At 44.6% G+C, this 24,510-nt stretch overlaps 1 protein-coding gene across 1 annotated transcript in view; it reads right to left on the bottom strand.

The window, feature by feature from the left end:
- LOC120020517 (voltage-gated potassium channel subunit beta-1-like) overlaps positions 1-24,510 on the bottom strand; it is a 72,276-nt gene that overhangs the window by 39,229 nt on the left and 8,537 nt on the right. Inside the window, exon 2 of the mRNA XM_038964220.1 lies at positions 1,271-1,314. Within this exon, the coding sequence (XP_038820148.1) occupies positions 1,271-1,314 (44 nt within the window). The remainder of the gene's footprint in view (positions 1-1,270; positions 1,315-24,510) is intronic.

Below are 24,510 nucleotides of genomic sequence, written 5' to 3'. Positions count from 1 at the left end.
CCAGTCTTTGCAGTGTAAAGCTACAGCCCCTCTGTCCTTGTCAGAATCGCCTAGCATCACCCCAAAATAATTCAGTTACTGTGTGTTTACTGTTTGTTGACTTCTCCCTTTACCCTCAATTACCCCCTCAGTGTTTCAGCTGGGTCATTAGAGTTGCTGTACAAGGCAATAGGCGAGTATGACTTATTTGCCTTGCTCAAAAGCACAAGGATGACTTTATATTGTACTATTACTGCACACACACACACACACACACACACACACACACACACACACACACACACACACACACACACACACACACACACACACACACACACACACACACACACACACACACACACACACACACACACAAACACACATAGAAGATAAACACAAAGAGCGTGTTTATCTGTCGGGTTGGCTGACAACATCATGAAAATGATGCGTATGCATCAACGGGGCCGGAAGCCGAGCTTGTTGTGATTCTGAACGGTCAGATAGCTAGCAACAATGACAAGAAGCTCCCATATGGGGAATCGTAGGCGGCTCGTTTCATTTTCTCTTGTTCTTGATAGCGCGTCTCGTGTTGAAGTGTTTTGACTCCTTTCATGTCAACGTTAATATGGTTGAAATTCGACAGCTGGCTAAACAACAACTACAACAGTGTATTACAACATGTGCTCCTTCTTCTAAGCCGACTCCGTCTGTTTTGCCCCGTAGTTGTGCACTAGTCGATTTCGTTGCTTAAGTATTCATAAGGCAGATGAATTAAATCAATCCTATCAAAGAGCCTGTTTACCCCCTGGAAGGTGCATTAGATATGGGTGATAATTGAGCAGCTTGTTTTCTGAAACCAGGAGCACTGATTAAATATTAACAAGAATAGGATTAAATTACTGTAAATAGCTGCACACTGTCCCTCAACACTCAGAGTATAGAAGATGCTAAACTTTGCCTCTCTGTATCTATGTCACTCGCATACACACACACACACACACACCACACGTACACACACACACCACACACACACACACACACATACACACACACCACACACACACACACACACACACACCACACGCACGCACCACACACGCACACCCACACGCACACGCACACGCACACGCACACGCACACACACAACCACTTGCATCCCTTTGCACAAACCCATAGGACATAATAAAGCATTAGTACCTGGAAAGAGTTGAGCTGAATACAGAGGTCACACATGGATGCGAATCAAATCATTAGCAATGTGTCACTCATGCTAACTAAACGTACTCACCGAGGCCCAAACAGGAGACACGCAGGCCTGATTTCCCCAGGTTCCTGTAGGAAAACACATCCCATAATGTTACTGAGATGAAGAAAACTAGTGTTGCGTGTTCATGATATTAGAAACACACACACACACATACACACACGTCCTCTTGTCTCTTGACAATCTAACAATGGCATGCTATTTGATGGGATGTAAACACATGAGACATGTACACAATTCACTGGCAGCCGTTTGCTCCGTTTTGCGCCGAACAATTGAAAAGGAACAGAAAATCAATTGTAATCTCTGCGCGGAGCGTTTAATAATGGTCATTGTGACCTTTATTGACCTCCTCGTATTTGATATGGGAGAATCATTGGAACACGGGGTCACCTCTGTCGCTGGTCCAATCATGAATCAGAATTGAGAGATTACTGGGAGAAGAGAGTTGATTTAGCCCATCTATCACACACTACACTCTCACGTTGGATTTTCTCTGGCCCTGAAGCATTGGGATGTTTTTAAAAGCCCCTTGAGGACTATATGGGCCGATTGGACTTGTTTCATTACTTCATACTGTACCTCTGTGGGGTTTGAAATTATATGAACGATTTTGTACAAAACTATAACTGTTTTAAGTAAGCCATCAATCTTTTTTCAGTCTAAGATGTTTTTTTCCAAATCAGACTCTTAAAGAAATACACACAGATATTTTTTAAATTTAACCTTAATTTAACTAGGCAAGTCGGTTCAAAACAAATTCTTATTTTACAATAATGGGCTCGCACACACAACAGAGATAACAGACAATTCTACCCTAAAACATTATATTGTTATTGTCTGCCAAACCCTCCCGTACCCGGACCATGCTGTGCCAATTGTACGCCGCCCGGGATCGAACCAGGGTCTTTACTGACGCCTCATTCACTGAGATGCAGTGCCTTAGACTGCTGCGCCACTCGGGAGCTCTTACACACATACAGTATACACACATGCATGCACGCACGCTCACATGCACACAAACTCGCACACACAACAGAGATAACAGACAATTCTACCCTAAAACATTATATTGTTATTGTCTGCCTCAGGAACACAACACGACTATCTGTAGCATCTGCCACCATCACCACTGCAGTGCTATCTTATTACTCTAATACGACTGCGATCCCAAAAACGTTCACCTTTCTCTATCTCTCTCTCTCTCCACCCTCTCTCTCGATCTCTCTCTCTACCCACCCACCCACTCTCGCTCTCCCCCCCCCCCCCTCTATCGCTCTCTCTTTCTTGCTGTCCCCCTGACCATTAACTCTCTCACAGTATACCTCTGATCTATGGCTCTCTTCTAAAGCCTCATTTATTCCAAGCTAATTCTCAATTTCCTCCTAGCTGATCCACGCTAATACAAAAAGAGAGGGAGCGAGAGAGAGATAGAGTTCCTCTCATGGAGTAGGAGAAAATAAATAACGACTGGAGAGAAACCCAAGGCCATTGATCTACACACATGCACGCCTGCACACAAACACACTCATGCACGGTAGCATGACTATGCACGCACGCACGCACACACTCCATTACTCACTGTAATGCAGGACTAAACGTCCTCACATATTCCTGAATCAGAGGAAACAACAACGTCTATCTGTAAAAAATATGCCGCTGCTCTCAGGCAAAGAGATGTTTTGACTGACTCCATTCTCCAATAAGATTACCAACACCGTTAATGACACTGTTAAAGGCTGAGCAAACAACTAATGGGCCTTGCAGGACGAGACATGGCCATTTGAATCTAACCCCATGCTATCAAACATCACTTCAGACCAATACAATTAGGCATGTACAACATAAGGCTAAATCACTCACAACCACTGGCAAAACTGCGATGTAGGGCCTTAGACCACTGCGCCACTCGGGAGGCCCCCAAGCCGCGCTTCTTAACACCCACTCGCTTAACCAGCTGCACCAATTTGTCGGAGGGAACACCGTTCAACTGCTGACCGACATCAGCTTGCAGGCGCCCGGCCCGCCACAAGGAGTCACTAGAGCGCGATGAGCCAAGTAAAGCCTCCCCCGGCCAAACTCTCCCCTAACCCGGACGACGCTGAGCCAATTGTGTGCCGCCCTATCGAACCCCAGGTTGTAGTGACGCCGCAACACTCTGGTGCAGTGCCTTAGACTGCTGTGCCACTAGGGAAGCATCTTATACACATTCTAAGATCACTTCTTTCTAATAAATCCTGCAGAGTGATGAGTGCACCAGGGATCACATCTGAAAGGGTTCTAGATTACCCTGCAGAGCTCTTCCTGTAGACCGAGAGATTTGTGCATCGTTTGGGAAGGTAGCTATCAATCTCTACTGGCTGACCTCAGACAAGGTGTCTCTCGTTAGTGAAGCAGCATATGTAACGAGCTACGGGGCGTCAGGGCTGGGGTGGAGACACCAATGATTCCAGAGATGAGACTTTACTCAAGTCTAGAAGTGGAGGGAGAGGAGTGGGAAGGTTTAACCTTGAGAGTTGTAATGTGTGTTTGTTTGTTTGTGCGTGGGTGCGCGTGCGTGCGTGCTTGTCTGCTTGCCTGTGTGTGTGTTCATTTTGCAGAAGACATTTGTTCTAGGCTAGGCCATTTACATAGTATAACACATTCAGTACAGTCAACATGCAAAACATATAGTACATTAAACACAGTTTCTTATGCATGGGGGATGCCTAAATGTGAAAAAGCCTTAAAGTGGAATGTCAAATGAGCCACACGAAGACACCCCAATCGTACAAACCGACCTGTCACGCCACATAAACATCCCCTGCTACGTCACTATAGCTACTCGCTAGCGCTATTTTTATCCCATATTCCAACATCCTCTGTTTAAATAGATGATCAAATTAACATCTAGTGAGACTTCTTAAATCACACCCTGAAAATGGTGGAATAGTCACCACTTACACTCGAGGAGAGATATAATGAATCCCTGAGAAGCCGTTTCATAGCTATCTCATCAAACTTAGACTATGGAAAATAACTTTGAGGGAAAGTTAGGATATTAGGGGCTGCCAGAGAAAAGCTATGAAGCAGAGAGAGGAAATCATAAGCTAAGCCTGCAGACGTTGCTCAGCGATCGCCTGAAATTGTCCTTGACTGACACTTGGTGGACCGAGAAAAGAGGGTGAGGAAGAATAGGGAGAGAGAGACAGAGGGGAGGGAGACAGACAAGTAGATGGAGGAAGGAAATGGTACAGAGGGAATTGGAGTGATAGAGGGAGGGAGGGAGGGAGGGAGGGAGGGAGGGAGGGAGGGAGGGAGGGAGAGAGGGAGAATGAGAGGGAGAGGGAGGGAGAATGAGAGGGAGAATGAGAGGGAGGGAGGGAGAATGAGAGGGAGAATGAGAGGGAGAATGAGAGGGAGAATGAGAGGAAGAATGAGAGGAAGAATGAGAGGAAGAATGAGAGGGAGAATGAGAGGGAGAATGAGAGGGAGAATGAGAAAGGGAAAAAGAGAGAGAGAGTCCAACATGTAGATAGTCACAGAGGGGAGAATCTAAAAGTCCAAAAGTCTATTCAGATCAAACACACTTCGCTAAATGACACAGAATGAGAAATGTGAAATGACAGCTGGTCCCCCACAGGGTTCAGTCAGTGTGTGTGTGTTTGTACATGCAACTGTCAGTGTGTGTGTGTGTTTGTACGTGCAACTGTCAGTGTGTGTGTGTGTGTTTGTACGTGCAACTGTCAGTGTGTGTGTGTTTGTACGTGCAACTGTCAGTGTGTGTGTGTTTGTACGTGTGTGTACGTGTGTGTGTGTGTGTGTGTGTGTGTGTGTGTGTGTGTGTGTGTGTGTGTGTGTGTGTGTGTGTGTGTGTGTGTGTGTGTGTGTGTGTGTGTGTGTGTGTGTGTGTGTGTGTGTGTGTGTGTGCGTGCGTGCGTGCGTGCGTGCGTGCGTGCGTGCGTGCGTGCGTGCGTGCGTGCGTGCGTGCGTGCGTGCGTGCGTGCTTTCGTTAGTACATGTGAAATGTGAAATGACAGCTGGTTCCCCACAGGGCTCAGTGTGTGTGGGTGTGTGTGTGTGTGTGTGTGTGTGTGTGTGTGTGTGTGTGTGTGTGTGTGTGTGTGTGTGTGTGTGTGTGTGTGTGTGTGTGTGTGTGTGTGTGTGTGTGTGTGTGTGTGCGTGTATGTGCAATCGTGTGTGTCTGTGTGCGTGCGTGCATACCATGTGTGTGTGAGTAAATGATCTGTGCATGTTATGGGGCCCAATTAAACTTTAATACTGGACCCCTGGAATTGACTGGACATCAAAGGTACTGAATGGGGGAGGGAGATGGGTCACTTACCCAGCACAGCCTCTTTGGAACTTGTGTATGGAAAATTCAACATCTCGAGTCTCCCTTGGTCACTAATTACATCGGTGGGCAATTTACTGTATTATAGAGCTAGTGTTTAATACATAGGTTTGCTAAAGACACTAACATACAGTTGAAGTCAGAAGTTTACATAAACCTTAGCCAAAAACATTTAAACTCAGTTTTTCACATTTCCTGACATTTAATGCTGGTAAACATTCCCTGTCTTTGGCCAGTTAGGATCACCACTTTATTTTAAGATTATGAAATGTCAGAATAATAGTAGAGAGAATGATTTATTTCAGCTTTTATTTATCACATTCCCAGTGGATCAGAAGTTTACATACACTCAATTAGTAGTTGGTAGCTTTTGCCTTTAAATTGTTTAACTTGGGTCAAACATTTTGGGTAGCCTTCCACAAGCTTCCCACAATAAGTTGGGTGAATTTTGGCCCATTCCTCCTGACAGAGGTGGTGTAACTGAGTAGGGTTTGTAGGCCTCCTTGCTCGCACACGCTTTTTTAGTTCTGCCCACAAATCTTCTATGGGATTGAGGTCAGGGCTTTGTGATGACCACTCCAATATCTTGACTTTGTTGTCCTTAAAACTTCTTATGGCTGGGAGGCAGTATTGAGTAGCTTGGATGAAAAGCGTGCCCAGAGTAAACTGCCTGCTACTCAGGCCCAGAAGCTATGATATGCATATTATTAGTATATTTGGATAGAAAACACTCTGAAGTTTCTAAAACTGTTTGAATGATGTCTGTGAGTATAAGAGAATTCATATGGCAGGCAAAAACCTGAGAAAAATCCCACCAGGAAGTGGGAAATCTGAGGTTTGTAGTTTTTCAACTCTTTGCCTATCCAAGATACAGTGGAAATTTGGTCCGATTGCACTTCCCAAGGCTTCCACTAGATGTCAACAGTTTTTATAACGTTGTTTCAGGCTTCTACTGTAAAGGAGGAGAGAATAAGAGCTGATTGAGTAAGGGGTGCTGCCAGAAGGCCATGAGCTCGTTCAGGCTCGCTCACGTGAGAGGTAGCTGCGTTCCATTGCATTTCTAAAGACAAAGGAATTCTCCGGTTGAAACATTATTGAAGATTTATGTTAAAAACATCCTAAAGATTGATTCTATACATTGTTTGACATGTTTATACGAACTGTAATGGAATGTTTTGACTTTTCGTCTGGCCTGCGTGTCGTGAATTTGGATTTGTGAACTGAAGGCGCGAACAAAAGGGAGGTATTTGGACATAAATTATGGACTTTATCGAAAAAAACAAACATTTATTGTGGAACTGGGATTCCTGGGAGTGCATTCTGATGAAGATCATCAAAGGTAAGTGAATATTTATAATGCTATTTCTGACTTCTGTTGACTCCACAACATACCTGTATGGCTTGTTTTTGTGTCTGAGCGCCGTACTCAGATTATTGCATGGTGTGCTTTTTCCGTAAATCTTTTATCAATGTTTATTGTGAGTATTTCTGTAAATTGATGTGGCTCTCTGCAACATCACCGGATGTTTTCGAGAAAAAAAACATTACTGAACATAAAGCGCCAATGTAAACTAAGATTTTTGGATATAAATATTAACTTTATCGAACAAAACATACATGTATTGTGTAACATGATGTCCTATTGTAACGCTCGTCGTTAGGTGGAAGAGAGGAGGACCAAAGCGCAGCGTGGTATGTCTCCATATTTATTGGAAACACTTAACACGAACAAAAACAATAAACAGAAAATGAAACTAACGACGCTACAGACCTGAACATGTGAACATACAGACAACAAAGAACGCAATGAACAGGAACAATCACCCACAAACAAACAGTGAGAACAGCCTACCTAAATATGGTTCCCAATCAGAGGAAAGGTAAAACACCTGCCCCTGATTGAGAACCATATCAGGCTAGTTGACAACCCTAAACCAAACATAGAAACACATAACATAGAATGCCCACCCAGCTCACGTCCTGACCAACTAAACAAGACTGAACAAAGGAAATAAGGTCAGGAACGTGACACCTATGAGTGTCATCTGATGAAGATCATCAAAGGTTACTAATTAATTTTATCTCTATTTCTGCTTTTTGTGACTCCTCTATTTGGCTGGAGTTTTTCTGTGACTAGGTACTGACCTAACATAATCAGATGGTGTGCTTTCATCGTAAAGCCTTTTTGAAATCGGACACTGTGTGGGATTAAAAACAAGTTTATCTTTAAAATGGTGTAAAATACTTGTATGTTTGAGGAATTTTTATTATGAGATTTCTGTTGTTTGAACTCAGCCGTAAGACATTTTAAACCATTTTGCCACAACATTGGAAGTATGCTTGTCCATTTGGAAGACCCATTTGCGACCAAGCTTTAACTTCCTGACTGATGTCTTGAGATGTTGCTTCAATATATCCACATTTTCATTTTCCTGCCTCACTATGCCATCTATTTTGTGCAGTGCACCAGTCCCTCCTGCAGAAAAGCACCCCCACAACATGATGCTGCCACCCCTGTGCTTCATGGTTGGGATGGTGTTCTTTGGCTTGCAAACTTCCCCCTTTTCCCTCCAAACATAACAATGGTCATTATTGCCAAACAGTTCTATTTTTGATTCATCAGACCAGAGGACATTTCTCCAAAAAGTACGATCTTTGTTCCCATGTGTTGTTCCAAACCGTAGTCTGGCTTTTTTATGGTGGTTTGGCTTCTTCCTTGCTGAGCGGCCTTTCAGGTTATTTCGATATAGGACTCGTTTTACTGTGGATATAGATACTTTTGTACCTGTTTCCTCCAGCATCTTCACAAGGTCCTTTGCTGTTGTTCTGGGATTGATTTGCACTTTTCGCACCAAAGTACGTTCATCTCTAGGTGACAGAATGCGCCTCCTTCCTGAGCGGTATGACGGCTGCGTGGTCCCATGGTGTTTATACTTGCGTACTATTGTTTGTACAGATGAACGTGGTATCTTCAGGCATTTGGAAATTGCTCCCAAGGATGAACCAGACTTGTGGAGGTCTACAATTGTTTTTATGAGGTGTTGGCTGATGTGAGCAAAGAGGCACTGAGTTTGAAGGTAGGCCTTGAAATACATCCACAGGTACACCTCCAATTGACTCAAATGAGGTCAGAAGCTTCTAAAGCCATGACATCATTTTCTGGAATTTCCCAAGCTGTTTAAAGGCACAGTCAATTTAGTGTTTGTAAACTTCTGACCCACTGGAATTGTGATACAGTGAATTATAAGTGAAATAATCTGTCTGTAAACAATTGTTGGAAAAATTACTTGTGTCATGCACAAAGTCGATGTCCTAACCGACTTGCCAAAAAAATAGTTTGTTAACAAGAAATTTGTGGAGTGGTTGAAAAACAAGTTTCAATGACTCCAACCTAAGTGTATGTAAACTTCCGACTTCAACTGTACATACACTACCGATCAAAAGATTTAGAACACCTACTCATTCAATTATAATTATTTTATTTTTTTACTATTTTCTACATTGTAGAATAATAATGAAGACATAAAAACTATGAAATAACACATATGGAATCATGTAGTAAGCAAAAAAGTGTTAAACAAATCAAAATATATTTTATATTTGAGATTCTTCAAATAGCAACCCTTTGCCTTGATGACAGCTTTGCACACTCGTGGCATTCACTCAACCAACTTCACCTGGAATGCTTTTCCAACAGTCTTGAAGGAGTTCCCACATATGCTGAGCACTTGTTGGCTGCTTTTCCTTCACTCTGCGTTCCGACTCATCCCAAACTATCTCAATTTGGTTGAGGTCAGGGGATTGTGGAGGCCAGGTCATCTGATGCAGCACTCCATCACTCTCCTTCTTGGTAAAATAGCCCTTACACAGCCTGGAGGTGTGTTGGGTCATTGTCCTGTTGAAAAACAAATGATAGTCCCACTAAGCGCAAACCAGATGGGATGGCGTATCGCTGCAGAATGCTGTGGTAGCCATGGTGGTTAAGTGTGCCTTGAATTCTAAATGAATCACAGACAGTGTCACCAGCAAAGCACCCCCACACCATAAAAACTTCTCCTCCATGCTTTACGGTGGGGAAATACATATGTGGAGATAATCCGTTCACTCACAACACATCTCACAAAGACACAGGGGTTGGTATTAAAATCTCAAATCTGGAGAGACAACTCCTCGTGCTTACCGTGGGGAGTGAGTGACCGGTCAAGCACCATGCTATCCGGTTCGGCGCACCATGCCTTCAGTGCGCATCCACAGCCCGGTTCGCTCTGTGCAAGCTCCCCGCAGTGGCCGTGCTAGTGGGCATTCAGCCAGGACGGATTGTGCCGGCTCAGCGTTCCTGGCCTCCGGTGTGTCTCTTCGGCCCAGGTTATCCGGCGCCAGTTCTACGCACGGTGTCCCCGGTTCGCCAGCACAGCCCAGTGCGGCCTGTTCCAGCTCCCCGCACTTGCCGGGCTACAGGGGGTATCCAGGCAGGACGAGTTGTGTCAGCTCTGCGCTCCAGACCTTCGGTGCGCCTCCACGGTCCAGTGTATCCTGCGCTGGCTCTACGCACTATGCCTCCAGTGCGCCATCATAGCCCAGTGCGTCCTGTGCCAGCTCTCCACACTCACAGAGCTAAAGTGAGTATCCAGCCAGGATGTGTTGTGGTAGCTCCACTCACTAGGCTGCCAGAACGTCTCCTCAGTCCGGTGAGACCTGTTCCGGCTCCAAGTCCGAAGCCTCCAGCGACGGTCCCCAGTCCGGAACCTCCAGCGACGGTCCCCAGTCCAGAGCCTCCAGCGACGGTCCCCAGTCCGGAGCCTCCACCGACGTTCCCCAGTCCGGAGCCTCCAGCGACGTTTCCCAGTCCGGAGCCTCCGGCAATGATCGGTGGTCTGGTTCCTCCGGCGGTGATCTACGGCCCGGTTCCTCCAGTGAAGGTCCATACACCAGGGCCGCCACCAAAGCGGAGAGATCTGCTGGCGGAGGGAAGTCTACGTCCCGCACCGGAGCCGCCACCGTAAGGGATGCCCACCCAGACCCTCCCCTTTAGAGTCAGGTTTTGCGGCCGGAGTCCGCACCTTTGGGGGGGGTACTGTCACGCCCTGGCCATAGAGAGGCTTTTATTCTCTGTTTTTGTTAGGCCAGGATGTGACTAGGATGGGCATTCTAGTTTCTTTATTTCTATGTTTGTGTGGTTCCCAATCAGAGGCAGCTGTCTATCGTTGTCTCTGATTGGGGATCATATATAAGTTGTCCTTTTCCGTTGGGGTTTTGTGGGTAGTTATTTTCTGTTTAGTGTCTGCACCTGACAGAACTGTTTTTGTTTTTTTCCCTTTGTTATTTTGTTCGAGTGTTTTTTGATTAATAAAACATCATGAACACTTACCACTCTGCGTTTTGGTCCATGTATTCCGACAAGAGCCGTGACAATACACAAGAGTCACAAACAGTACGGCACAAAACACAGACACACTCACACTCACTCACACATACAGAGGGGCATCCAGGCATGGAATGATAATCTCCCATTCTGGGAGAAAATGCCAGCGTAAGCAAATATTCTTCCCATTACCTTTATGTGGATAAGACCAAAAAGAACAGGTTAAATAATTTGCAACTACACCTCTCAAAGTCAGATGTGAGAAACGCCAATGTCTGGGAGACACTCATCTATTACTGAATGATGCGTGTCTTCGGGAAAGAAAGGAGCTTCAGGTGATAACGGTTTGGTTCTAGACTGGACTGATGTAGGGTGTTTGAGATAGGGGGTTGCAGACTGGAGTGAAGTAGGGGGTTTGAGATAGGGGGTTGCAGACTGGAGTGGAGTAGGGGGTTTGAGATAGGGGGTTGCAGACTGGAGTGGAGTAGGGGGTTTGAGATAGGGGGTTGCAGACTGGAGTGAAGTAGGGGGTTTTGAGATAGGGGGTTGCAGACTGGAGTGAAGTAGGGGGTTTTGAGATAGGGGGTTGCAGACTGGAGTGAGGTAGGGGTTTTGAGATAGGGGGTTGCAGACTGGAGTGAGGTAGGGGTTTTGAGATAGGGGGTTGCAGACTGGAGTTGAGTAGGGGGTTTGAGATAGGGGGTTGCAGACTGGAGTGGAGTAGGGGGTTTGAGATAGGGGGTTGCAGACTGGAGTGGAGTAGGGGGTTTGAGATAGGGGGTTGCAGACTGGAGTGAGGTAGGGGTTTTGAGATAGGGGGTTGCAGACTGGAGTGAGGTAGGGGGTTTGAGATAGGGGGTTGCAGACTGGAGTGAAGTAGGGGGTTTGAGATAGGGGGTTGCAGACTGGAGTGAAGTAGGGGGTTTGAGATAGGGGGTTGCAGACTGGAGTGAAGTAGGGGGTTTGAGATAGGGGGTTGCAGACTGGAGTGGAGTAGGGGGTTTGAGATAGGGGGTTGCAGACTGGAGTGGAGTAGGGGGTTTGAGATAGGGGGTTGCAGACTGGAGTGGAGTAGGGGGTTTGAGATAGGGGGTTGCAGACTGGAGTGGAGTAGGGGGTTTGAGATAGGGGGTTGCAGACTGGAGTGGAGTAGGGGGTTTTGAGATAGGGGGTTGCAGACTGGAGTGAGGTAGGGGTTTTGAGATAGGGGGTTGCAGACTGGAGTGAGGTAGGAATTTTGAGATAGGGGGTTGCAGACTGGAGTGAGGTAGGGGTTTTGAGATAGGGGGTTGCAGACTGGAGTGAGGTAGGGGTTTTGAGATAGGGGGTTGCAGACTGGAGTTGAGTAGGGGGTTTGAGATAGGGGGTTGCAGACTGGAGTGGAGTAGGGGGTTTGAGATAGGGGGTTGCAGACTGGAGTGAGGTAGGGGTTTTGAGATAGGGGGTTGCAGACTGGAGTGAGGTAGGGGGTTTGAGATAGGGGGTTGCAGACTGGAGTGAAGTAGGGGGTTTGAGATAGGGGGTTGCAGACTGGAGTGAAGTAGGGGGTTTGAGATAGGGGGTTGCAGACTGGAGAGAAGTAGGGGGTTTTGAGATAGGGGGTTGCAGACTGGAGTGAGGTAGGGGGTTTTGAGATAGGGGGTTGCAGACTGGAGTGAGGTAGGGGGTTTTGAGATAGGGGGTTGCAGACTGGAGTGAAGTAGGGGGTTTTGAGATAGGGGGTTGCAGACTGGAGAGAAGTACGGGGTTTGAGATAGGGGGTTGCAGACTGGAGTGAAGTAGGGGGTTTGAGATAGGGGGTTGCAGACTGGAGTGAAGTAGGGGGTTTGAGATAGGGGGTTGCAGACTGGAGTGAAGTAGGGGGTTTGAGATAGGGGGTTGCAGACTGGAGTGAAGTAGGGGGTTTGAGATAGGGGGTTGCAGACTGGAGTGAAGTAGGGGGTTTGAGATAGGGGGTTGCAGACTGGAGTGAAGTAGGGGGTTTGAGATAGGGGGTTGCAGACTGGAGTGAAGTAGGGGGTTTGAGATAGGGGGTTGCAGACTGGAGTGAAGTAGGGGGTTTGAGATAGGGGGTTGCAGACTGGAGTGAAGTAGGGGGTTTGAGATAGGGGGTTGCAGACTGGAGTGGAATAGGGGGTTGCAGACTGGAGTGAAGTAGGGGGTTTGAGATTTATTTTTTATTTATTTTTATTTCACCTTTATTTAATTAACCAGGTAAGCTAGTTGAGAACAAGTTCTCATTTACAACTGCGACCTGGCCAAGATAAAGCAAAGCAGTGCGACACAAACAACAACACAGAGTTACACATGGAATAAACAAGCGTACAGTCAATAACACAATAGGGAAAAAAGAACGTCTATATACAGTGTGTGCAAATGGCGTGAGGAGGTAAGGCAATAAATAGGCCATAGTAGCGAAGTAATTACAATTTAGCAATTAACACTGGAGTGTTAGATGAGCAGATGGTGATGTGCAAGTAGAAATACTGCTGTGAAAAAGAGCAGAAAAGTAAATAAAAATATGGGGATGAGGTAGGTAGATTGGATGGGCTATTTACAGATGGGCTATGTACAGCTGCAGCGATTGGTTAGCTCCTCAGATAGCTGATGTTTAAAGTTAGTGAGGGAAATATAAGTCTCCAGCTTCAGCGATTTTTGCAATTCGTTCCAGTCATTGGCAGCAGAGAACTGGAAGGAAAGGCGGCCAAAAGAGGTGTTGGCTTTGGGGATGACCAGTGAGATATACTTGCTGGAGCGCGTGCTACGGGTGGGTGTTGTTATCGTGACCCGTGAGCTGAGATAAGGCTGAGCTTTACCGAGCAAAGACTTATAGATGACCTGGAGCCAGTGGGTCTGGCGACGAATATGTAGCGAGGGCCAGCCGACTAGAGCATACAGGTCGCAGTGGTGGGTGGTATAAGGGTGACAAAACGGATGGCACTGTGATAGACTGCATCCAGTTTGCTGAGTAGAGTATTGGAAGCTATTTTGTAAATGACATTGCCAAAGTCGAGGATCGGTAGGATAGTCAGTTTTACGAGGGTATGTTTGGCGGCGGGAGTGAAGGAGGCTTTGTTGCAAAATAGGAAGCCGATTCCAGATTTAATTTTGGATTGGAGATGTTTAATATGAGTCTGGAAGGAGAGTTTACAGTCTAGCCAGACACCGAGGCATTTGTAGTTGTCCACATATTCTAGGTCAGAACCGTTCAGAGTAGTGATGCTAGTCGGACGGGCGGGTGCGGGCAGTGAATGGATGAAAAGCATGCATTTGGTTTTACTAGCGTTTAAGAGCAGTTGGAGGCCATGGAAGGAGTGTTGTATGGCATTGAAGCTCGTTTGAAGGTTTGTTAACACAGTGTCCAAAGAAGGGCCAGATGTATACAGAATGGGGTCGTCTGCGTAGAGGTGGATCAGGGAATCACCCGCTGCAAGAGTGACATCGTTGATACATACAGGGAAATGAGTCGGCCCAAGAATTGAACCCTGTGGTACCCCCATAGAGACTGCCAGAGGTCCGGACAACAGGCCCTCCAATTTGACAAACTGAACTCTGTCTGAGAAGTAGTTGGTGAACCAGGCGAGGCAATCATTTGAGAAACCAAGGCTGTTAAGTCTGACAATAAGAATACGGTGATTGACAGAGTCGAAAGCCTTGGCCAGGTCTAGGAAAACGGCTGCACAGTACTGTCTTTTATCAATGGCGATTATGATATCGTTTAGTACCTTGAGCGTGGCTGAGGTGCACCCGTGACCAGCTCGAAAACCGGATTGCACAGCGGAGAAGGTACGGTGGGGGGTTGCAGACTTGAGTGAAGTAGGGGGTTTAAGATAGGCGGTTCAAGACTGGAGTAGAGTGGGGGGTTTGAGATAGGGGGTGGTTAATGTAAATATCTTACGTCAGATTCCGCCTGCAGGGATCTGTCTCATGTCTCGCAAAGGGCAATGGGATACATCAAAAGTAGTTTGGCTACGATGTGCTGTTCAACATTCAAAGATATTAGTTAGGACCTAAGTCTTAGGTGACATCGTCTGCTGAACCCCATTTCTGCCTCAAACAGTCGTAATTCTCCTAAGCTTAAACAATGCATCTTTCAATAAAGATGACGTTCTTTTGGTGAGAAAGTTGCACCATTATACAACTAGCTAAGGATTTTTGTGATTCATGAAGCAGTGTTTCTGAAGTTTGACAATGAAAGCTAGCATAAATGTGTCCAATATTACTTGCAGGTTGGCATTTGTTGTCATTAATCTTACCCTGGAGGCAGCTCTGCAGAGCTGGCACAGCCACAAAGTCATAAAATCTGATTTGAAACCTAACCCTAACCTAAACCTAACATTAACCACACTGCTAACCCTAATGCCTAACCCTAACCTAAAATAAAACCAAAAAGCACATTTTTGTTTTCATTCATTTTTTACAATATAGCCATTTTTGACTTTCCCATCGAGCTGGAATTGCTCAGTTCTGCCTCCAGGGCAAGATTCGTCACAATAAAAGTCAACCTGCAAATTATTTAGCTATCGTTAGCTGCTCGCTGAGCCAGTCACTGAAACGATGCTGCTATTAACCATCTATTGAGGAGAGTTTACTAAGTGCTGCACAGGCAATGTTGAATGCTTCCAACAAATGCTAGCTAGCATTATTATGAGTTTTCATGAAGCAGCTGTTATGCTGCGAGTGATTGCAGTAGCCTTCCCAAGTCAACTGCTGTGTTCAGCTGACCCAACCATACAAAGTAACATTATCAATCGCAGGGAAACATGCTTATTTGCCAACTGATTTCTGATAACAGTCCCTCTTCAAGGGAAACTTCACCGCTACACTAGACACTATTTTGGGTGGTTTTCCAGTCTCCCTACATAATCATGAGAGATGAGATGTGTTTCAGACATAATTATGCACCATAGCCGTATATTTGAATTTTTGCACCAGGAGAGTGATGTCATCGCTTGATTGAGGTGTCATGTTTTGTAGCAATTATTGTGGCCTTTGTGTTTCGCCGATTGCACAATCACGCTAGTCGTGAGTAGATATGGTTGTCCTTGTTCAATAGTGCCATTGGACTTGTCTCAACGATGTTCCTATCTGCCACGACATTAGATTGACTCATTTTCCCTGGCTTTGTAAAGCCCTACTTCCTTGTCAAATTGTGTTCCCGCGCTCGAAGGCGGGCTTTTTGAAAATGGGAGCAGTACTCGTTTTCTACAGGCTAACGGGAGCTACGTTACCATGCACTGTCTGTCCGAAATTGGTAAATAATTCCAAAGGCTGCTTTTGATGATTTTCATTTCCAAGAAGTCCTTGACGACGAAAAACGTTTTAGTGTTCTTTTACAAAGGGACATACAGCCATTTTTATTTGAGCTGGAATACACTGAAGAGGAGTTGAGACAGCGAGAACACAAGTTGTGAGACCAGCAAGCAGTGATGGCGATTCACGACTGGTGGAGCCTATGCGGGTGCTGTCCACTGAGGTATAAATAACGGTGTTCAAGCACAGACAGCTCTTACTGGAGAACCTAGCCTAGCTAGCCTAGCTAGCCTCATTGCATCTCATTAGGAGCAAAACAATAAAGGAATGACTTTGGCTTCATGAGTCATATTAGTCGTTAAGTAACTGTACCTGTGTTGTTGTAGCTAGCTAGCTAATTAGCTAGCTAGTGAACATGTGTCTGTGAGATGTGTCATATTCTGCATCGTGCTGCTACATTAGGAATATAGACAGTACACAACGATTGTCCATTAAAGTCTAATAGAGTTTTTGTAATTCTCTTTCAGACAACACTGCTTGGTGGCCTACAGATTATTTTTTGAGTTTGTTGTACATGGGGAGAAGCTAGGGGACATTCAAGCAATTTATCCCTCACAGGATGGACAGTATGTTGAATACAAAGAAGTCGTTGACTCTCAAGAGGAGATGTGAAAGGTCCCAAAACAACAATCTCCCCTGGTATCAAAGTGACTCCGAACACCTCACTGTACCCCGCAAGCACACCATATGCAAGCATTCCCTTTGTATAACTGTAGTATTTATTATAGGCGTTAGTAGTATATGTTTCTTCTACTGTATACACTGAGTGTATAAAACATTAGGAACATGTACCCCTTTTTGCCGTCAGAACAGCCTCAATTCGTCTGGGCATGGACTCTACAATGTGTTAAAAGTGTTTCACATGGATGCTGGCCCATATTGCCTACAATGCTTCCCACAGTTGTGTCAAGTTGGATGAATGTCCTTTGGGTGTGTCACGCCCTGACCTTAGAGATCCTTTTTATGTCTCTATTTTGGTTTGGTCAGGGTGTGAGTTGGGGTGGGGAATTTAATATTCTATTATTTGTATTTCTATGTTTTTGCCGGGTAGGGTTCTCAATCAGGGACAGCTGTCTATCGTTGTCTCTGATTGAGAACCATACTTAGGTAGCACTTTTTCCCACCTGTCTTTGTGGGAAGTTAACTTTATTTGTTGGCACTTAGCCTTAAGCTTCACAGCTGCCTCTGATTGGGACCCATACCAGGCCAACATAGAAAAAAAAAAAATGTATTGTATGACACATATTATATCTTAATAACATATTCATGGACATATACTGTGAAATGTCCCTTTCATTTTGGGGCTGCATGTCTCCAACTTCAGGATAATTTAAACAGGCTAATCATTTGTTTTGTCAGTCAATGTAGAGCTAGCTATCTAACTATGTAAGTAAGCTAGCAACAACAATTTGCTAAACAGCTGGTTAAGTCACTGCACTGGCGACCGATGTCCTTGCTATGAATTTTTGCAGGAGATAGCCACCGCTTTGTTTTTACTTTATCACAATTGCAAACTATTAAATCACTGTCACAACGTTTGTAATACATTTGCTAGTTTCTTTCGTGCAAGGTCATACGCGAGGACAGGGATATCATAAATCAGGAACTATGTTTTAGTTTTTTTAATGGCGGATGCTCTGGAATGAAAAAAATGGAATATGAGTTCCACATCCTACAAGACAGATCGGTTGAGGGACGAGCATCGCTTAGGAGTGACGCCATCTGAATCGAGACAATGGCTTAAGGTCTGATAAGTTACACGTTTATTAAAACCGGTTGCTCAAAGCCAGATCGGGAGGACACACTGCTTGCGTCCCAAATGGCACACTATCCCCTATATAGTGCACCACATTTGACCAGGGCTCATTTGGATCTGGTCAAAAGCAGTGTACGTAATAAGGATTAGGTTGCGATTTATTCTAATTATTTACATTTTAGTAATTTAGCACAGGGTTTCCCAAACTCAGTCCTGGGTCAAACAAATGTGACTATGATTTCTGTTTCCCTCTAAAAGTTGCCTTTGAAAGCTGGGCTATTTGTCACCATGTCAAAACGAATATTAGTTGAGGCTTTGGAGAACTCCCCCCTCCCCACATCTCTCTCGCTTTTTAACAGTGTGAATACACACACACACTGCTGATCTGTGATAGGCGACTGTCCAAGTAAACAGTTCACTGACTCTATGCACACTCACAAGACCATATACACACATTACTGTATATATTCACTCACTCACACTTGCTACACTGACAACCTCACACAAAACCCACACACATTCACATATACTACATACGCACACACACACGCCGACACAACACAAACACACATACACACATACACGCTTTTACACTCATCATATGATGATGCTACTCTGTTCTTTATTTGACTCGTATTTGTATCTATCCTGATGCCTAGTCACTTTACATTGCCTTCATATTTACCTCAAGTACCTCTTACTCGTGCACATTGACATGGTACTTGTACTCCCTGTGTATAGCTCCATTCTTGTGTATTTCATTCCTCTTGTGTTACCATGTTTCTTTTATAATTATTTGTTTACTCTGCATCGTTGGGCATGGCTCGTAAGCAAGCATTTCATAGTAAAGTCTACACTGTTCTATTAGGCACATGTGACAAATACATTTTGATAGAATTTTTCCATTCCATTGGTTCACTAAGCTTGTAGCATCCCATTCTGCACTTTTTAGATTCCATTGGTTCACTAAGCTTGTAGCATCCCATACCCTACCAGCAAACTGGTGTGAGACTTCCTTATAAAGACGTAGAATCATTCAGACTGGAAGATACTCTCTCCAATTCTGAGAGCCCCCGCTTGTTGGGGAGTTGCAGCGATGAGCCAAGATCTTAATCACGAAATTGGGGCGAAGAAGTGGGTAAAAAAAGTATATTCAAGGGTTTTTCTTTATTTTTACTAAACTATGAAATAACACATATGATATCATGAAGTAACCCAAAATGTGTTAAACAAGTCAAAATATATTTTATATTTGAGATTCTTCAAATAGCCAACTTTTGCCTTGATGACAGCTTTGCACACTCTTGGCATTCTCTCAACCAGCTTAATCTGGAATGCTTTTCCAACAGTCTTGAAGGTGTTCCCACATATGCTGAGCACTTGTTGGCTGCGAGAGTGTGCAAAGCTGTTATCAAGGCAAAGGGTGGCTACTTTGAAGAATCTCAAATATAAAATAGATTTTGATTTGTTTAACACTTTTTTAATTACTACATGATTCCATGTGTTCTCGTAGTTTTGATCTCTTCACTATTATTATACAATGTAGAAAATAGTCAAAGTAAAGAAAAACCCTTGAATGAGTAGGATGTTCTTTTGACCGGTAGTATATATGTAAGTATTTTTCACATCTCCATGACAACTGTGAATGACTCTAACAGCCGTATTATCACGTTGTGGTTCCGTCTGGTCGCGCTGCTCGCGCTCTGTATCAGGATTACACCCTCAGATGTTTTCCCAATGCGACATGTGAGGCAGAGCGTGACAGCTACACAAACACACACACACGAGGATGTACACACTCACACCCACACCCCAGTGGCAGTCAGTGCCGTTTAAGATTAGGAGGACGGCACCAACTTTACACTCGTGGGAATTGGCCTATATTAAAATGTTTCTTACAGAATAAATGTGAAAATGCATATGCATAAGAGTGGTAGCAATTGAAAGGTAACAGTTTGGAGATTATGGGAAAATGATTCGACCAAAGTTGAGGACACAACATTTCACCTGACACAAGACTGAATCCAAACATTACACTGTTGATTTCATGTGGATTTGACATTTATTGTACTTTTCTCTGCATTTGTTGATATCGAAATCTAAAAATACTTTGAATACATTCCCTGACATGATAGAAATATTAATGGAAAATGTGGGGGGGGTGCAACATAAGAAACAATTACAAGGGTTTGAGTGAGAGGTCAAACTGCTGTCTCCAAGTGGCCACACACCTCTCTAATGCGTGCACAGTTCCTAAGTCATTTCAATGTACTTTTATGACTCTAAGAAGAGTCTTCAACTATAAGGTGCTTTTTTGAGCTCTCCTAGCTGTGCTGTTGAGGAACCAGATCAAGAACACTTGTAGTTGTTTTGTTTGGAACGCAACCCTGCATCTCTGCCATCACAGAATTACTGTTGTTGTTTATGCAATCAAAAACATCTTCTTATAAATGAAAGGAGTCTTGAGTCACTGGCATAGTGGAAACCCCCACAGCAACCGCAAGGCGGAGAGGCCTATGAGCTCTGAGGTCTCATGCGCCCCTCATCTCAAATCTATGCCAAAATATTCTCATTTCGACAGTAACCCTCTTTTTTTAATTTTCACATGTAGCAAGTGAAGCATTTGTGTTGTCCAATCTGCATGGGTAGACGGTGATCCAGACAGACAATATACACTGAGTGTGCAAAACATTAAGGACACCTTCCTAATATTGTGTTGCACACTATCGCAGGTGGAAGCTAGTAGTCCTACTTATGCATCAGCTAGCACTAGCCTATCTCCCAGTCCCGACAGAGAACTCACGGCCAGGGCCCGTCTTAATGTTCCAGTCTAGTTGGTGCTAAAGGGGATGAAAGGGGTGCTCTGTTGCATCCCACAGTGTGAGTGACGTTTGGTGTGGCGTTCTTTTATGTTTTTAATTTGTACACTTTGTTTACAAACAATCTGCCATCTGTCAACGATGGATTCACAGTGGTGGGGTGTTGGACTGATCTTGTTGATCGTGTACATACCCGCTACAAACGGACTAAATTATGAAAACGCTGCTGGCAGCGGAATCCAATACAGCAGAGAGTTCTACTACCATGCAACTCAAACACGAACGCGATGGATATCCCAATGGCCCATCTAATCCTGAGTGTCTGCGAGTGGATTACAAACCCAAATGCAAATGTGGAAAACGCGGGGGAATCAGACAAAAAAAATAATTAATTAAAGACCAAACCTCCCTTACCCACCACCTTGCTGATCAATGCGCATGCACTGAGGGAAAAAACCAGGAGGCCTGTTTGCTGCCATTTACTGAGACTTGGCTGGATGACAGAGTTCTGGACAGGGAAGTGGAGCCAGCCGGCTTCACTCTGGTCAGAGTGGACCGTGATCTGACAGTCACAGGGAAACATCACAGTCTGCCTGCTTGTCAGGGACCAGTGGTGTAAATCGATCCTGGTAAGAAAGAGCCTCTGTACCCCCGACATTGAACTACTGTCTGTGTCACTGCGACCCTACTATCTGCCGCGTGAGTTCCCCCAATTGTTTGTTACCGTTGTGTACATTCAACCGAAAGCTAATATAACAAAGGCATCAGAGATGATTTATAATCTGTCACAGAAACTGGAATCCATCTCCCCCGACGCACCCACATTTATTTTAGGAGATTTTAACAACTGTACTTTGCACAAAGTCCTGCGCACATACCACCAGTATGTGAAATGTCACACTAGGAAAAATAAGACTCTTGATTTGTGCTATGGGACAATACCAAATGCGTTCTCTGCCACCACCAGACCTCCCCTGGGGACATCAGACCACAATGTTGTCTACCTCAGGCCAACCTACTGTCGCCTCCTGGAGAGGGAGAAACCCACAGTTAAAACTGTCCAGATCTGGAACGACAACAGTATCACTTGTCTCCAGAGGTGTTTTGACTGTACTGTGTGGGAGGTACAGTGGCTTGCGAAAATATTCACACCCCTTGGCATTTGATCTATTTTGTTGCCTTACAATCTAGAATAAAAAATGTTTTGTGGTTTGTATCATTTGATTTACAGAACATGCCTACCACTTTGAAGATGCAAAATATGTTTTATTGCGAAACAAACAAGAAATAAGACAAAAAAACTGAAAACTTGAGAGTGCATAACTATTCATCCCCCCCAAAGTCAATACTTTGTAGAGCCACCTTTTGCAGCAATTACAGCTGTAAGTCTCTTGGGGTATGTCTCTATAAGCTTGGCACATCTAGATACTGGGATTTTTGCCCATTCTTCAAGGCAAAACTGGTCCAGCTCCTTCAAGTTGGATGGGTTCCGCTGGTGTACAGCAATCTTTAAGTCATACCATAGATTCTCAATTGGATTGATATTTGGGCTTTGACAAGGTCATTCCAAGACATTTTAATGTTTCCCCTGAAACCACTCGAGTGTTGCTTTAGCGTTATGCTTCGGGTCAATGTCCTGCTGGAAGGTGAACCACCGCCCCAGTCTCAAGTCTCTGGAAGAGTGAAACAGGTTTCCCTCAAGAATTTTCCTGTATTTAGCGCTATCCATAATTCCTTCAATTCTGACCAGTTTCCCAGTCCCTGCCGATGAAAAACATGTTCTCGGTGTCATCACTGTGTTCTCGGGGGAAGAGAGGTGTTGGATTTGTGCCAGACATTTTTCTTGATGGCCAAAAAGCTACATTTTAGTCTCATCTGACCAGAGTACCTTCTTCCATATGTTTGGGGAGTCTCCCACATGCCTTTTGGCGAACACCAAACGTGTTTGCTTATTTTTTTCTTTAAGCAATTACTTTTTTATGGCCACTCTTCCGTAAAGCCCAACTCTGTGGAGTGTATGGCTTAAAGTGGTCTTATGGACAGATACTACAATCTTCGCTCTCTTTGTTGCCACTCTGATTAATGCCCTCCTTGCCTGGTCCGTGAGTTTTGGTGGCTCTTGGCAGGTTTGTTGTTGTGGTGCCATATTCTTTCCATTTTTTAATAATGGATTTAATGGTGCTCCGTGGTATGTTCAAAGTTTTGGATATTTTTTGAAAACCCAACCCTGATCTGTACGTCTTCACAACTTTGTCCCTGACCTGTTTAGAGAGATCCTTGGTCTTCATGGTGCCGCTTGCTTGGTGGTGCCCCTTGCTTAGTGGTGTTGCAGACTCTGGGGCCGTTCGGAACAGGTGTATAAATACTAAGATCATGTGACACTTAGATTGCACACAGGTGGACTTTATTTTGTGGCTGTTGAACTTCCTGAGCCAATGGTCACAGCGGGTCAAAACAGGTCCCCAAGTGTCGGACACACGCAACACCAACACAGGCTCTCCTCAGGGATGTGTTTTGTCCCCACTCCTGTACATCTTGTACTAGTTCCCATCCTGACAGACACCTCGTTAAGTTCGCTGATGACACTGCCTTGATCAGCCTGTTGCATGATGACGAGGAACACCATGGCCCGGTCCTAAATTACTTTGTAGAGTGGTGTGACGAATCACACTTGGTCCTCAATACCAACAAGACCAAAGAGATCTGCACAGACTTCAGGAAGCGTATCTCTGCAACATCTATCAGAGGTCAGAACATAGAGATTGTAGAGGAACACATACTGTATATGGGTGTCCTCTTGAACAATAAGCTTCAGTGGAGTAAATGTACAGACCTGATCTACAAAAAGAGTCAATAGAGACGTTCTCAAAAACCTGGGATATTTTAATGTAGACTGTACTATACTGACTCTGTTTTACAAATCTTTCATTGAGAGTATTTAAACTTTTTGTATTGTTTGTTGGTTTGGCAATTCCACTGTCAGCCAGAGAAATATGCTGAGAAGGATTATCACCACAGCAAGCAAGGTACTTGGAGTCAAACAGACAGGCCTGGATGAGATGTTTAAGGTCAGGGCCATCCGCAAGGCTTACAAAATAATTTTAGACCCAAGCCACCCCCTGTACCCGGACTTTGAACTACTCCCCTGGGCGCAGGTATAGGGCACCCCTCGGCAGGAAAAACAGAACTAGACAATAATTTGTGCCAGGTGTGATATCCCTCCTAAATACCTCGGGCTGATGTTCCTACTGACCCAGTAAGGCCAGCAGGCTAGTCTCTTTTTACTGGTATGTAACTGTTATGCAAGTTGTATTGTCAATTTGTTTTGTTATGTAAACGCCACCTTAAAACTTCACTAGGGTAGGGGGCAGCATTCGGAATTTTGGATGAAATGCATGCCCAAATTAAACTGCCTGCTTCTCGGGCCCAGAAGATATGATATGCATATAACTGGTATATTTGGATAGAAACCACTCTAAAGTTGCCAAAACTGTTAAAATGGTGTCTGTGAGTATAACAGAACTGATTTGGCAGGCGAAAACCTGAAAAAAATCCATTCAGGAAGTAGTTTTTTGGGGGGTTTTGTAGTTTTCTATTCAATGCCATTACAGTATCCATTGACTTAGGACTCAAATTGCAGTTTCTATGCCTTCCACTAGATGACAACAGTCTTTAGAAATT

This window comes from Salvelinus namaycush, chromosome 25 (genome assembly GCF_016432855.1).
Source record: "Salvelinus namaycush isolate Seneca chromosome 25, SaNama_1.0, whole genome shotgun sequence".
Lineage (NCBI taxonomy): Eukaryota > Metazoa > Chordata > Actinopteri > Salmoniformes > Salmonidae > Salvelinus > Salvelinus namaycush.
Note: the sequence above shows the minus strand (reverse complement) of the source record. Positions and strands in the feature narration are given on the sequence as shown.